Raw genomic sequence first — 16,345 nt, 5'->3', positions numbered from 1 at the left:
TTATGTTTGTGTTACAGCTGCCAAGTACAATGCTTCTCTCTGGGATTGGGAGAAGGTTAAAAACCATTTATTAGGTATTTGGCAAAATAGTAATAATAGCTTGGATATTCTGGAACTTCATCACCATATCCAAGACATTCAAAATAATAGAGCTGAATTTTCAGATCCTTCTTCTCTGGCAAACCAAATATTAAAGGAGTTAAATGGATTCAACCCTGGAAATATTCTTAAACACTCGGCCTGGTACATTATTGGATTATTCTCTTTGCTGTTAATTCTCCTTTGTGTTGTAATTATAGGATGGCGAGTCTTCGGAACAAGAATACAGAAACTCCAAAGAGTGAACCGCCGCCTCATTTTTAAGAATAGAAAGGGGGAATATGTGGGAAGCCATCCTGACACGTGACTGGGGGACTCCCATTAAGGGTCTGAGGCTTCTGGCTGTGTCGGAATTTTCCCGGCCCTTTCCTGATGAGAGAACCCGTCCGTGTGGGGGTGTGACTGACGACTGACCCCGGGGGCCCAATCACTGACCCTGACCTTGGAGTGCAGTCCCCCCTCAACCTTCATTGGATGGAATTATCCCCTGAATTTCTTGTTCCCCAATAAAAGGCTACTCCCTGGCGTGTTCACTCTCTCTCTCTCTCTCTCTCCTGCTAACCCTGAGTAATCCTTGCTGCCCTGCTGGGCGGTTAGAGGTCGGAGCCAGAGAGGGGAGCCGTCTTGGACCTGCAATAGAAATAAGGTAACTGAGTCTGTGTGTTTTATTTCGATCTCTTCTAACTAACTTTATGCCTAGAACCTCATTAATGAAACCATTGCGCAGGTCGCGTGGTAGAATGTTGCTTTCACATCTTCATGCTGACACAATTCCTACATCCAATCCAGGGTGCATTCTCATTACCTGTGAACAGTAAGAAATGAAGGCACACACCCTTTTTACATGCCTACACTGGTTTTCTCAAAAAAAGAGGTTTCTTGCTGAAGGGGTTGCATGACTGTAATTCCACTGGAAAAGCAGGCTGAGGCAGGGGATCACAAGTTCAAAGTCAACATAAGCAACATAGTGAGGACCTAAGCAATTCAGTGAGACCATGTTTAAATATTTGGAAAAAAAAATTAAAAAGAAGTAGGATATGGCTCAGTGGTTGAATGTCTCTGGGTTGAATCCCTGGTATCAAAAAAAAAAAAAAAAAAGTAAAATAAAATAAAAAATTCTCAAGTCTATATAAGTCTCATTGGATCTGAAACAACTGAAGGTCTCACCACATTTTTATATACAAGGCTTTTCTCCAGAGTGAGTTCTTCCATGATGTTCAAAAAGAACCTGGAAAAGTGAAAGTGTTACCACATTGTTTAAAGAACAGAAGGGTTTTCCCCGATGTGAATCCCTTTATGTCTTTGAAGGAAACTATGAGAGCTGCATACTGCCCCACATGGCTTTTCCACAGGATTTTCTACAGTATGAGTCCTTTCATACAACTGAACAAAACGGAAACACTTGAACACTTTCTTGCATATGATTTATTCATTTTGGCATGAATCTTTCCAGAAGATTCTTAACAGACCTTATAAAAAACTGGGAAAATTAGAAGACTTCCTACATTAATCACATTCTCAGGGCTTCCCTCTATGAGTATTTTCGTATATGAGAAGGAAAGCGGGACTGGGATGGGAAGCTGACAGAATGTACCCAATCTTCCCCATACTGAGGGTTGTTTTCCAGTGTGAGTGAAATGACTTTGAAGGCAACGGGGAAAATGGAATGATTTTCCGAATTTTTCACATTTAAAGCATTATTCAGTTAGACCTAGTAGTGTTTGCCTTTAATCCCAGAGACTCAGGGTCTGAGGCAGAAGTATCACAATTCTGATGCCAAACTCAGCACCTAAGCAAGGCCCTAAGGAACTCTGCAAGTCCCTCTCTCAAAATAAAAAGGAAAAAGTTTGTGGCTCTGCCCGGGTCCTGCCCTAGTGGGGTCCAGGGGGTCCTGAAGGATAAGTGGTGTCAGCGAAAAGATGAGACAGGAGTCGTTCCGTTGGAGCAATCTCCAGAGAGAGAGAGAGCTCTAATGCAGCTTTCTCTGGGTCATTTTTTATTGCAATATTTTTATCACTATAGATTCAGATACACCATTGATTATACAATTTAATTTCCATTTTTCCAGGATATGACCTTTAGTTATTTAATTATTAAAAGTACAGAATCATTAATAAAATGCATCACTAATTTACATTTTTCAAGGTGCACTAGTTCTCATATCTTTATAATCTTTCTCAATAGAAAATAAGTTGTAAACCTCAGTCCACTTTCCGCCAATATTAACTATATTCATCATAAAACCCTATATAAAGTAAAAAAGATTTTATAAAAAGAGAAGATTATATCGTTAAATGTTTTAACTTTCCTAAGTGTATAATATAACTTTCCTCAATCAAAAATGAGACTACACATGGTGGGCTTTGTAAAATAAGCATAATGATTAGGTTTTCTAAGAGGCTGGAAATATGAGCTTGGGTTCTAGTTGATATAATCAGTGTGGTGCCTGAAATTCTCGTGACCTTTCAGAGGATGTTTGTTGTCCATTATCAGATTTGTCCTCAGTGTACTGAGATACAAGAACAGCCTTCTACTTTGTCCTTGATATGCTGAGGGGAAGAAGAACAGCCTTAAATGCATGAACTACCTGTTATGTTCTAGCCATCTGATATTTAATTTGTTTGGCATTTAACATACTCATGCCTCCTGTTAGAAACATAAGCATGAAAATGAAAAGTCCCAATTATATAAAAAAAGGGTCTCATGGTTTCGGATTCCCACCAACCAGCGCGGCTTTGCCAGCATTAATTGTCACTGTGACCCTGTCAAGACAGTGAGTGGGAAATCTCCTTCACCATGGCTCAGTAATAAATGACCACCAGACTAACTCCCCAGTACTATTTATAGATAGATTCAAACATGTGAGCACTTTCTTCTCTCTGAATTGGACAAGAAATATTGATTTACCCATATTTCACATTCAAAGAATTTTTCTTTTTTTTTCTAAGAATTTTTCTACAGAAAACTTACTACATGATAATGAGTGAAAGCTTATTAACAGAAGACTTTGCCAATTGTTTTCATGACTATGATTTCTCTGCACTATGGGTTGCTTCATGTAAGTGAAGGTGAGCAGATGTAACAAAGGCTTTTCCACATTTTTTACAACCATAGAGCTTCTCTCCGATATGTGTTCTTCTATGTCTTTGAAGGATACTGGAGCTAGCAAAGGTATTGCCACACTGCTTACACTCATAGGGCTTCTCTCCAGTATGCATTCTTAAATGAACCTGAAGGTAATTGGATGTAGAAAAGGCTTTGCCACACTGCTCACACTCATAGGGCTTTTCTCCAGTATGAGTTTGTTCATGTGAGTGAAGGCTACAGGATCTAGCAAAGGCTTTCCCACACTGCTTACATTCATAGGGCTTCTCCCCAGTATGTGTTCTTCCATGTCTGTGAAGGCTACTGGATGTAGCAAAGGCTTTGCCACACTGCTTACATGCATAATGCTTTTCTCCAGTATGAATTTTTTTATGTAAACGAAGGCTAGAGGAACGAGCGAAAGCTTTGCCACACTGCTTACATGCATAAGGCTTCTCTACAGTATGAATTGTTTTATGTGAGTGAAGGCCAGAGAAACGAGTGAAGGCTTTTCCACATTGCTTACACTCATAGGGCTTCTCTCCAGTATGTGTTCTTCCATGAATCTGAAGGAAACGGGATCTAACAAAGGCTTTCCCACACTGCTTACATTCATATGGCTTTTCTCCATTATGAGTTTTTTCATGTGCGTGAAGCTCACTGGATCTAGTAAAGGCTTTGCCACACTGCTTACATTCATAGGGCTTCTCCCCAGTATGTGTTCTTTCATGTCTGTGAAGGCTACTGGACCTAGGAAAGGCTTTGCCACACTGCTTACATGCATAAGGCTTCTCTCCAGTATGAATTTTTTTATGTGAGTGAAGGCCAGAGAAACTACTGAAGGCTTTTCCACACTGCTTACATTCAAAGGGCTTCTCTCCAGTATGTGTTCTTCCATGAATCTGAAGGGAAGTGGATGTAGCAAAGGCTTTGCCACACTGCTTACATTCATAGGGCTTCTCTCCAGTATGTGTTTTTTCATGTATGGGAAGGTAACTGGAACTAGCAAAGAAATTGCCACACTGCTTACATTCATAGGGCTTCTCTCCAGTATGCGTTCTTCTATGAATCTGAAGATAACTGGATCTAGTAAAGGCTTTGCCACACTGCTTACATTCATAGGGCTTTTCTCCAGTATGAGTTTTTTCATGTGAGTGAAGGATACTGGATGTAGCAAAGACTTTGCCACACTGCATACATTCATAGGGCTTTTCTCCAGTATGGGTTATTTCATGTGAGTGAAGGTGACTGGATGTGGCAAAGGCTTTTCCACACTGCTTACACTCATAGGGCTTCTCCCCAGTATGTGTTCTTTCATGTATTTGAAGGTCATTGGATCTAGCAAAGGCTTTCCCACACTGCTTACAATCATGAGGCTTCTTTCCAGTATGGGTTCTCTGATGGATTCTAAGTAAACTGGGATAAGCAAAGTCTTTCCCACATACTTTACAGTTGAATCGTGCATTCCCCGTGTGTGTGACCCTGTGCCTTTGAAGACTTGTGTGTGAAATAAAGGTTTGACCAACTTGTTTACATTGATAGACTTTCTTTCCAGAATGAGTTCTTTCATGTCTTCTAAATAAAGAGGAGAAATGAAAGGCTTTCCCACATACCTCACATTGAAAAGGTTTACCTCCACTTTGTGTTCTCATATGTCTTTGAACATCTGGGAGAGAAGAGGCTTCACCACATTGTTGATCTTCATAGGGTTGCCACCCAGTATGAGTATCTTCATACCTTTGAATGTCACTGGAACAACTGGAGACTTTCCCACATACTGTACTTTCATAGGGTCCATCTCCAGTTTGTATTAACATTTGTGTGTGAACACTTTTGACAGAAACCAGGGATTGCCTGTGCTGTTTAAATTCACATGGCTTCTCTTCACATTCCTCGTGCTTGTAGCTTTTGTGTTCAGAGTGAGATGTGATGTGCCTATGAAGGAATGAAGTGCATATGAAGTCCTTGGCACACATATAACAACCACATGGATTTACTCTATTAAAATTTTTCTTTGTCCAGTTAAGAACTGGAATCTCATTGAAAGTTTCCCCACACTATCTTCTTGGCTGTTGATGTTTACCACATGGCTTCTTTGAAGAATGACTAGCACATTATCAATGCCTAATTCATTCATGATTTTATATTTATTTATGGGTCCTAGGCTTACATTACTAACAACATCAGGTAAAGGCTAGGTTTTCTGATGTTTTCAAATTGCCTGAAAATCAAGATATCGAAAGGAAACAATCCTTTGCAATGCAGCTTCCCTATGGTAATTATCTAAAGAGTGATATTCACATGCAATTTCATATACTTTTGGCATGCCAAGTACTTGGAAAAGACTGAATATCTGTTACTGTTAAGTATATATTTCTAGTAAAAAAAAAAAAAAACTCTTATAAAAATAAATACATTTCAAATTGTGCATACTTCTTGGGTTGGTCTGTTTTAAAAATTATATGACATTCTCACATTCCCTCAAGAACTCCTCTTGTGAGCAAAATTACCTTAGAATGATCTCGGAATTTTTGATCTCATCTTGAATGTTTTTTTCATGCCATTTGTTTTCTAAAATGAGAAACCAGAATAATCTTTATGAATTTTTAGGAGACAGAAATGCTTTGCCAAACTTGTAGGTGCCTTTTATGCTGCAATAATTCTACAATGGATTCCCTTCTCATGTTCTGTACAAATGACCAAAATAAACATGAGTTATCTATTTGATTAATTAAAAAAATCATTATTACCTATAAAAGCCAGGTTTCTGAAGACTTCCAGCATCACATCTCTGTAAAGGTTCCTCTGGGAAGGATCCAGCAATGCCCATTCCTCCTGGGTGAAGTTCACAACCACATCCTCAAAGGTCACTGAGATCTAAAATATCCCACAAATGTTTACTGGAGGTCAGGAGAGATTGATAGCATCAGAAATATGTACTCAACATGCTTGGTGTCCACAGGATTCTCTGAATTACTGATTAATTCCATGATTTGGTTCATCAAATCTTTCCTGCATTCAATTTCTTACACCCATTCCAACACTAGAACTTGGCTCCTCAGAAGCCAAGCATCATAGTGATTTATACCCTTCCTTTGGTGAGTTCACAGGAACTAAGACAGGCTCCCAGATCACTCCTAAGTTCTTTATTGGTTTCACCTCTATTACATGTTCTAGAATTGTCCTGAGTGGTACAGACCCAATATAAGCACTTCTGATAGTACTTATCTTTAGAAAAGAAAGGTGATGAGTAGGAAATTGCAGGAATCATGAAACTAACCATTTGAGAGATATTCTGGTGGCTCCCTGTACCTACAAGATTAATATAGATAACATGGAATTTACTGATGTCTTGTTCCCTCTGAAAGTCTATTGTTCCATACTTAAAGAAATGCCTAGAACCAGCCCCCACCCACACTCTCTGGGCATGGGGTCACTAAGGAGATTCCTTCATAGACAACATTTAGACAACTTTTCACACAAGTTGTCACAATGTGTTAACTGGAGCTTGAGCTCATCCTGTGTGATTACACTGAGAACAACTAGAAGTTTGCAGGTGCTTTACTCTAGAACAAATTTAGTCAACTAGCTTACTATTAAATGACCAAAACCAACATGAGTTATCTATTTGATTAATTTATTTATTAATAAACACAACAATTTTATAAATTCCTGTGGTTCCTGAAAACCAGAATGGAGTAAGTGAAAGATGGCACATGTCTTAGAAATAACTCAATGACCCAAAAATGTCACCTTGTCCCAATGACAGCCTTACAAAGTTTTATAACTCTCAAAACAATCTTCTTAATAAACAGCAGGCACTACTTTTCTAAGTCTCATAGCAACAATGAATGTCCAATGACTGTCAAACTCTTCTTAACAGCAGCCGGTTCACTACCATAATGTACAGTCATGACACATACCAATGCTCTGTTCAAGGACATTTTGATCAATGTAGGGCCACATGTGCAATGGTTGTCTGTTGTGAAAGACATTCATCCTGCCTGTAGGAATGGTGCTGCAAACAAACCTAAGGCAGAAGCTCTTCCAGAGTGTGGTAAAGCAACAAGTTTCTAGCCCAGATTCCTGAACTATCCCACACAGTCTGGGTGTGAAAAGGCCACCATGCACATCGGTAAGCATGCTATGATGTCTGCACAGTGATGGAACAGGCCAAAAGAAAATGTCCCTGCCACTGACACAAAACCATACTCAAGGACTGAAAACATACAGAACCACCCCAAACAATCAAGAATGCACAATTACACTCAGAGACAGCAGCCTACCTCTGTGAGGACAATGATGGAGGCAGGAGGGCTTCATGGGCTTCAAACAAAGGGGAAGGACACTGAGGTCTCAGGGTCAAAGCAACACTTCACATGAAATAAGCCACACCCCTACAAGTGCACCACCAGTGAAATCCCATGTATGCTAAAAGATCATGAGAGCTAAAGCAGAAATCAGACCGGAAGAAGCTGCAAACCCTCCAGCGAAGGGGACCTGAAACACAGGACTCTAAACAAACACAGGACAAAGAGGTGGCTCAAGAGAAAAGATGACCATTTTTTGTTGTTGTTGTTTTTATTATTATTATTTAGTTTTTGGCAGACACAACATCTTTGTATGTATGTGGTGCTGAGGATCGAACCCGGGCCGCACACATGCCAGGTGAGCACGCTACCACTTGAGCCACATCCCCAGCACCAAGGTGACCATTTTTAAGGAATACAATGTAGGGGCTGGGGATGTGGCTCAAGCGGTAGCGCGCTTGCCTGGCATGCGTGCGGCCCGGGTTCGATCCTCAGCACCACATACAAACAAAGATGTTGTGTCTGCCGATAACTAAAAAATAAATATTAAAAAAAAATCTCTCTCTCTCTCTTAAAAAAAAAAATTTAAAAAAAAAAGGAATACAATGTAAAAGTCCATCATGGGAAATTCATAGAGAGCACCAGATGTGGCGCTGTATTGGTATCTAAGGAGCTAAAAGCAATCATTGAAACTGCTGCTTCAAAAAAACAGAGAAAGAAGAGCAAGGTAAACCTAAATTAACCACAGGAAGGTAACAGAGAAGGTGTTGATGAAACCACAATCAGGAAATCCACAGTCTGCAAAATCAAGTTCTTCATGAACCTTAGCATCACTGATAAACTGACATAAGGCTAAGAATACAGAGGACAGGGACTGAGGTTGTTACTCAGTGGAAGAGTGTTTGGTAGTGCTTGGGAGAAAGTGGATTCAATCCTCACTGACACATAAATAGAAAGAAATAAAAGTGTAAAATATACAAAAGAATTAAAGAAAAAAGCAAAGAGGACTGAAAACCTACTAACACATTTAAAAGTGTCATCATCAACAATGCATTGGAATTGAAGATTATCATAAACGTGCTTGTCACAAATTAGAAACTTGCAGAAACTGAACCATTTCTTTGAGAGAGACAATCTCCTACAACTTACACACAAGGGGAATACACAAAACAAGTGAGCCCATGGCTGCTAAAAAAAACCAGACTCAATAACTACTTACTACCCCAAAAGGCAAGGCAAGGCTCTGACATCTCAAACAGGCTTCCATGAGACACTTAAGAACTGCCACCTATTTTCTAATTTTATTTCCAGAACATAGAAGCTGAATTAACACCTCCTATTTCTTTCTGAGGCATAAGTTACTATATTATCCAAATTAAGTAGATAAAGAAAAGTATTAAATAGAAAAGAAAACTATGAGTGATGCTCATAATCATAAATGCAAAATTTAATCATAAATGCAAAAAACTGTACAATCAAGCCATCACACTCCAGGTGTCTATGCAAATGATGGGGCAATTATGGGCACAGGAACCGTCACTGCAGTGACTACAGCAGCCATATCCAGAACTGCCCAAAGCTAGATGCAAGGAAGATGCACATTTCAATACTGAATGGAAAAGCTGCAGTTTATCCACATCAAAGAACATCACCCAGAAAATGAGCTCTGCAGCCTAGAAAGATACAGCACCCTTAAAGGCAGACTGGTAAGAGAGAGAAGTCAGTTTGAAATGGCCAAGTGAAGTAAGATTCCAAGTCAAGAACATTCTGGAAAAGACAACATTATAGATGCACTAGCAGAATTGATGGGTGCCAGGGACTTAGGGAGCAGAGAGGGAGGAAGGAATGAGGAGAGATGAACAGAGGGAACACAGGATTCCCAGAGCAGTGAAACTCTTCTGTATGACATTATCTTGTATAATATGTGACACACACAATCACATCACACAGACGAGGAAGCCTAAGGTAAAGGACGAACTTCAGCTTATCATAACGTGTTGCTTCATCCATTTTCTTTATCAAATGTTCAACACTGGTTTAGTAAGTAACAAACACCCTCACCAATGCAATATGTTGAAAACAGTGGAGACTATCAGCTGGAGAGAAGGGGTATTCAATACTATGAGTAATGTCACATTAAATTGTCACCTTGATTGGATTAAAAAATACTGATGATTAATGAGCTTCTGGGTGTGTCCATGAGGATGTGTCTACAAATGATTGGCATGTGGAACAGTGAACCAAACTGGAGAACCTCCTTAAGCTAGGCAGCACCATCCAATAGGACACTGTCTTGGGTGGAACAAAAGTTGGAAGAGGAAGGAAGCAGCAGCAGAGTAAGCTCCTTTCTTCTCATTGGGTTCTTGATTGCTACTGCAATGGCCTGAGGATATCAGACTCTGCCTTCTTCACTCTCCCAAAGTGGACTCTGCCAGTGATTCTCCAGGGAGTTTCCAGAATCTTTGGTCTGGACTAGGGCAGCACCATTGATCCCTCTTGTTCTGAGACTTCAGCCTCTTGGACTCTGTAGCTACTGCTTCTCAAGCTCTCCAGCTGCAGACAGCCACTGTGGACATCAGCTTCAGGTCAAGTAGGCCAATCTAATGAATCCCCTTTGATAATCATACTTCCTCTTGATACTGTTACTCTAGAAAACACTGACTAATAAACTATGTAAACCTAAAATTGCTCATAAAAACAAAGTTTATCTAATAAATAAGTAAATAAACTACCAAGCCATGAAGTTTTATAAATATATACATAAGAAAAAATATTATATGCTAAGTACCTTTTTCATAATAATGCAAAAATAAGAGGAAGAGTCATAGTTACAAATTTAAAAAGTATGAGCAAAAGCAAGGAAACTGATTTTGAATACAATTTTCATCTGGAAAAAATTGGATTATAAGTCTTCAAAACTCATTCCAACTGCTGGTGTAGTGGTATGCACCTGTAATTTCAGCCACTAGGGAGGTCAAGGCAGGGAAATGGCAAAAGTTTGAGGCCAGTCTCAGCAACCTAGCAAGACACTCAGAAATTTAGTGAGACTGGTTTTCATCAAAAATAAAAAGGAGGTCGGGGACTGTAGCTAAGTGGCAGAGCAGTTGCTAACATGTGTGAGGGTATGATCCTCAGCACCACAGAAAAATAAAGAAAATAAAGGTATTCTGTCCATCTAATACTATACAAAATATAAAAAAGAAAAGAAAAATAAATTAATAAATAAGAAGGGCTGAGGATGTGCTCAGTGGTCAAGTGCCTGTAGGTTTATTCCCCAGTAAAACACATGTACACCTCCGGAACACTGCTTACAAATTGAAATTCATTTCTGGAGGATAACTAAGCATGAGCAAGTCCATGGCATCAATCCCCAGCACTCAATAAGCAAGCAAATAAATAAACAACAGTGTACAATACTAATTCTCTTGGGCTGGAGAGTAGTTCGGTAGTAGAAAACTTGCCAACCATGTATGTGGCCCTCCCTCGAATCAATCTCCAGCAGGCCACACACACAAACACAGACACACACACAGACACACACACACACTGAAATACATATAATGAGAGATAAAAATTATTATAATACAAAAGGTACACAATTAGAGGCATAAAAACAACAAAATCAATGGATAGACAACACACTTTCTCAAAGAAGATCGAATATTCCCATGACCTACACTCTCCTAAAAAAACACAGAGCATTTCAGTAAATTCTGTGAAATTTAGGGCATGATTTACTGTATTTTGGAGGTAAACATAAGAAAAACTACATCTAAAAAATAATAGACTGTATCTAAGACCAGCCAAAATGTTGTACAGGACAGAGAGAGTAGAGAGAGCATTTATGTTGCTCCCAAATTTCATAAGGTAAAAGGCCAGCTCCCGGGGCTGGGATGTGGCTCAAGCGGTAGCGCGCTCGCCTGGCATGCGTGCGGCCCGGGTTCGATCCTCAGCACCACATACAAAGATGTTGTGTCCGCCAAATACTAAAAAATAAATATTAAAAAATTCTCTCTCTCTACACCTCTATCTCTCTCACTCTCTTTAAAAAAAAAAAAAAAAAGGCCAGCTCCCAAAGGGGTGACCCTAGGATGATGCATTTAGGAGGGAACAGGAATCAGGTGACATAGTGGGAGTGCTCTTGAGGGGATCAGCACCCTTATTTAGACACATGTATTTCCCCTTTCCAGAAAATGAGTGTCATTTACTAATTCACTGATATTCAGTGATTAAATGATCATACTTGGGTATTTCAGGTATTGCCAAAATTGTCCTTAAACTTTACAATGAAGATGGGTGTGATGGTGCACACCTGTAACCCCAGTGGTTCAGGAGTCTGAGGCCCTCGGCTATGTAGCAAGACTCTGTACCAAAACAAAGAATCTAAAAGGGGCTGGTGGATAAACAACTCTGAGTTCCATTCCTGATACCAAAAAAACAGTTAACATGAACCTGCCAAGTCCAGACAACAACAGTGAAAAACTGTCATCCTTTGTCATCACCTTGTGAAGGACAGATACTAGTTTTCATGAAATCTCATTCATAAGTTATCCACCACTATTTTGGTAGAATTGGACTCAAATTCTGCAGCAATAATGTAAGACAGAGTTTCTCTGTAGCTTACATGGCATTTTGGAATCTAGGGTTGGATTTCAATTTGAAATCACTGAAAAGACAAGATTGAATCTTACCAACTTTCTATACACACTCAAGGGTAGCAAAAGGTACATTAGGTAATTAGGTGTTTTCTTTTCCTTTTCTTTCTTTCTTTTTTGATACCCCCGAGATGAAAACCAGAGACATTTTACTACTGATCCACATCCCCAGTCATTTTCATATTTTATTTTGAGACACAGTCTCACCAGGTTGCATAAGGCCTGGATAAGTTGCTAAGGCTGCCCTCAAATTTGCAACACTCCTGTCTCAGCCTGTGGAGCAGGAAGGATCACAGGTGAGCACCACTGTAACTGGTTATAAGTTGGGATTTTTAACAATGGAAATGTAACTAGACTTTTTAAAATCCACTTCTTTCTTGCATCTTTAATAATAGTCCATCCCATGTGGCTCTGAATAAATAAACCTGGGCCTCACATAAGTGAGCACATCATTTCAAAGTGATACACAGAAAGCTTTGGTGCTGAGGGAGCACACATGTGTCAGGCTCAAGGGACAGGGAAGGTCCCTGACAGCTGGGACATGCTCCCTCCAGGTCTTGCCCACTGAAAACCTACAGGATCACCCTCCAAGAGACCTGGACCATGACTCCACTCTAAGAGGCTTTTCAGGTTTGCACAGCTCTGCACTGGGGTGGGTGGTCCTTATGCTCTGGGAGAGGTTTCACTCCTTCACACTGTCAGAGACTGAAAGGGCAGGAATCACTGGTGACCTGGCCCCTCAGCACCAGCATCCACAGGCTGACTGGCCACTTTTCTCCAAGGAATGGGAACAGAGCTTGGGAAAAACAAGGTCCCAAGGAAGTAGCTGTCTAGATGAGGCCTGTTCCAGGAGATTCCTCAGCCCAAAACCCCCAGCCGCTTCCCTGAGAGGCTGCACCCCACACATCAGGCTGTCCCCTAGGAGGAGCTGACCCAGGGCCTGAAGTTCTGTTCACCCTGCAGGGCACAGGGCACCTGTGGGCACTTTGTGGAAGCTCCAGGAGAGGTTAGTTGCTCAGGACATGGGACCCTGAGAGGCGTCCAAAAGAAACTTCTGCCCAAGAAATCTGACATGGTGTCTACACCTAAGGAAGATAAAAGAAGCTGTGAACTCAAGTTCTTTATACATTTGCATCTACATCAAAGAACCTTCAGAGTACTTGACTTCAGCCAACCAGACAATCATGAGGGTGGAAAGGCAGGGTTCTGTATGGAGAGCAAAAATTATCTTGGGCTATCTTAAGTCCTTTCATAGCCAATTATCTTCATTTCTGTATCAGACCACAATTCTCGAAACTTCTCAGAATATATCACTAACCTTACCAGATGCCTAGTCTCCAAAATCTACCAAAGCTCAGAATTCAATAACAGACATAGAGAAGAAATTTTCTTTATTTTATTTTCTGTACCCCATCAATCTGATGTTCCTACCAATGCAATTGGTTAATGTAGTGATATACAAGTTCCTTTTATAAAAGTTCATGTAGGCCAGGCACAGTGGAACACAACTGTAATCCCAACAGCTTGAGAGGCTAAGGTAGGAGGATTGCTATATTTAAAGCCATCCTCAGCAACTTAGTGAGACCATAAGGAACTTGGTGAGATCACATCTGAAAATACAATATAAAAAGGGCTGGGGATGTGGCTCAGTGTTTAAGTGGCCCTGGGTTCAATCCCTGGTATATTAAAAAAAAAAAAAAAGAAAGAAAAGAAAAGAAAGAAAGAAAAGAGGGACACATACATCATTCAGGTAACTTGAATCCATGTTCCTTAGTATGGTCATTAATATACGGGTTTAAATGAACTATTTTCTGTAGCTGGGGTTGTCAATGCCTTTAATCCCAACAGCTTGGGAAGCTGAGGCAGGAGGAGCACAACTTTCAGGCCAGGCTGGGCAACATAGCTAGATCCTTTCTAAAAATCATATTGAAAAGAGGTGGGGATGAAGGACAGTAAATGAATCAGACATTATTGTAGTGGCATCCCCTTTTTTCACAGAAAATGTTAACTGGGTTTCTCCAGAAATCTTCATCATGGCTAATTTTAGGACTGTCAACAAAAGAGTGTCCACAAAAAAGTTCAGTGTAGATAAACTTCATATTTTCGTGTTGCCCTATTTTACAGGGCGGCTAGCATGGGAGAAATTAGCACTCCAAGTGCTGGGCTAGAACTCCCCTTACTAGTTTTTACACACTTGTATCCAGTATAGTAGTTCATAGAAATGTGCAAACAAGGCCTCTGGCCTTGAGCTGGGCTTCACAGAGAAGTCACCAACTGGGCTCTATGGAAACAGCTGGTGGGGGAGGAAAGAAAGGGGAGAAGAAGCTGTCCCCTTCTCAGGTGCTATCCTTGAAGGGTTAACTTGGCCCAGAACAGTGAAAGAAAAAGCTGCTTTTATGTGTGTGATGTGACAACTTGACTATGGTGGCTCCATTTTGTGAACTTAGCCATGACACTCAAAAAGGTCATGACTGGGGCAGTTTGCATTCTTTTGTTCATGAAAATCCCCCAAGAACACAGAATGATCTATGTTGCCAACTGGAGGCTAACTGACCACAACTTTCCGGCTTGCTGGCATTGCCTGAACCTCCAAACATCCCTTTTGTGGTTTTTTTGCTTAAATATGGAGCCAACTGAAGGCAGGGGCACCACTCTGACCATCTCATTGTTTCGAGAGCAGAGTGTCTGCCACTGGCCAGCAATAAAGGCTTAACTGGAATGACACTGTGTGGTCTGAGAGTTATTTGAGGGTCTCAGTATTACAATGTGAACTTCTGAGCCCCTCCCCTTACATGCTGGGTATAAGATTCTGAAACCACCTGAACTTGGGGTTCAGGGGATGGATTGATTGATTACAGCAAAAGCTGTGCCCTCTGAGACTGGCTGCAGCCAGATAAAACTGTTTCTGGCTATCTTCAGTGCCTTGCCTCCTTTGTCCCTACATCATTATTACCCTGTGTGCTTACATGACTACATGACTGGGGTGACTCTACATCATGGATTATCAGAAAAGGGAGCAGTTATACTCTACTGATGTAGCCCAGGATTCCATATCCCTGGGATCTATAAACAACGACCTTATTCCTTTTAAAGCAGTTATTTTGACCAAACACAAGGAAGTGTTAAGTGATTATTCCTTCCCCTCAAGTATAATATTCACAAATAGAAAACAAATGCTTTCAAAAGTGTTCTACTTGCCAGGGACAGTGGCACAGGCCTGTCATTCCAGATATGTGGGAGGCTGAATCAGGAGGATCACAAGTTATGGCTGGGGAGGGAGGGAGAGAAGGAGGGAGGGAGGAAAGGAGGGAGGGAGGGAAGGAAAGAAGGAAGGGGGGAGGGAGGAAAGGAAGGGGGGAGGAAGGGAGGGAAGGAGGGAGGGAGGAAAGGAAGATTATTTTCAATATTTCACTAGATGAAAAGTGAAAATTAGCAGACGGTGTCAACTTGAACCGAGTGGGAAGAACGAACATCTGGCCGAGCTGTAAGGTGGAGGGAAGGTGGGGTTTAGAAGGCAGGAGGCGCCTGCAATTTGGAGGACCTACTGCAGCCTCCGGAGGAGCTCCCCTGGGAGAAGGAAGGTGCATTTGTGGCCCTGCTTCCTCCACGTTGGGAAGAGTGGGTGTGGGCCACCAGTAGGGAGCAAAGGGGACACCAAGGCCCTGAGCCACCCTTCCAAACCCAGGGAACCAGGGGACAGGGCCCAGGGCAACCCGCCAGCGTGGACTCCTCCGCCCTCTGAAGCTCAGCCGCGAGCCAGGCCCCAAGGCAGGTGCTGACCCCGCACCTTCAGCCCTTGTCAGAAACTCACCATGTTTGGCTTCTGTTGTGTCCGGCGTCTTCTGGAGGAACCTCCGGGAACCCGAGATCCCCAGGGACACAGGGAGCGGCAGAATCACCTGGGTTACTGGAGCAGAGAACTCGGCTGGAGAAGGAGCAGCGCAGTCGGTAAGGAAGAAAAGCCCGTGAGATTGCGGAAGCCCGCCCTCCCCCTTCCTCTGCGCACTGATTGGACAGTTCCTCCCAGCATCCCTGATGGATGGCCTCCAGGCCCGCCTCTGCATCGTGACTGACAGCTAACATCATCCAATCACTGGCTGAAATTGGGTTAGTGACAGATTCTTGGCCCCAGCCCTTTTCAGGCGGAGCTTTTCAGCTGTGCTGGGAACTAATCCAGGTGGGAAGCCTTGGCTTAGC

The 16,345-nt window shown here is 41.5% G+C and overlaps 1 protein-coding gene across 1 annotated transcript; it reads right to left on the bottom strand.

The window, feature by feature from the left end:
• Window positions 1–3,025: 3,025 nt before the first annotated feature.
• On the bottom strand, window positions 3,026–16,099 carry LOC114106900 (zinc finger protein 709-like). The gene is made up of 4 exons (XM_071606859.1): window positions 15,960–16,099; window positions 5,934–6,060; window positions 5,694–5,754; window positions 3,026–5,118 (listed from the first exon to the last, which is right to left on the bottom strand). The coding sequence occupies exons 1-4, from the start codon at window positions 15,960–15,962 to the stop codon at window positions 3,126–3,128; spliced, it is 2,184 nt and encodes a 727-aa protein (XP_071462960.1). The 5' UTR covers window positions 15,963–16,099; the 3' UTR covers window positions 3,026–3,125.
• Between the last annotated feature and the right edge of the window lie 246 nt (window positions 16,100–16,345).

The sequence above is a fragment of the Marmota flaviventris genome, chromosome X, assembly GCF_047511675.1.
Source record: "Marmota flaviventris isolate mMarFla1 chromosome X, mMarFla1.hap1, whole genome shotgun sequence".
NCBI classification, from domain to species: Eukaryota; Metazoa; Chordata; class Mammalia; order Rodentia; family Sciuridae; genus Marmota; species Marmota flaviventris.
This window is presented reverse-complemented; position numbering and strand designations above follow the sequence as displayed.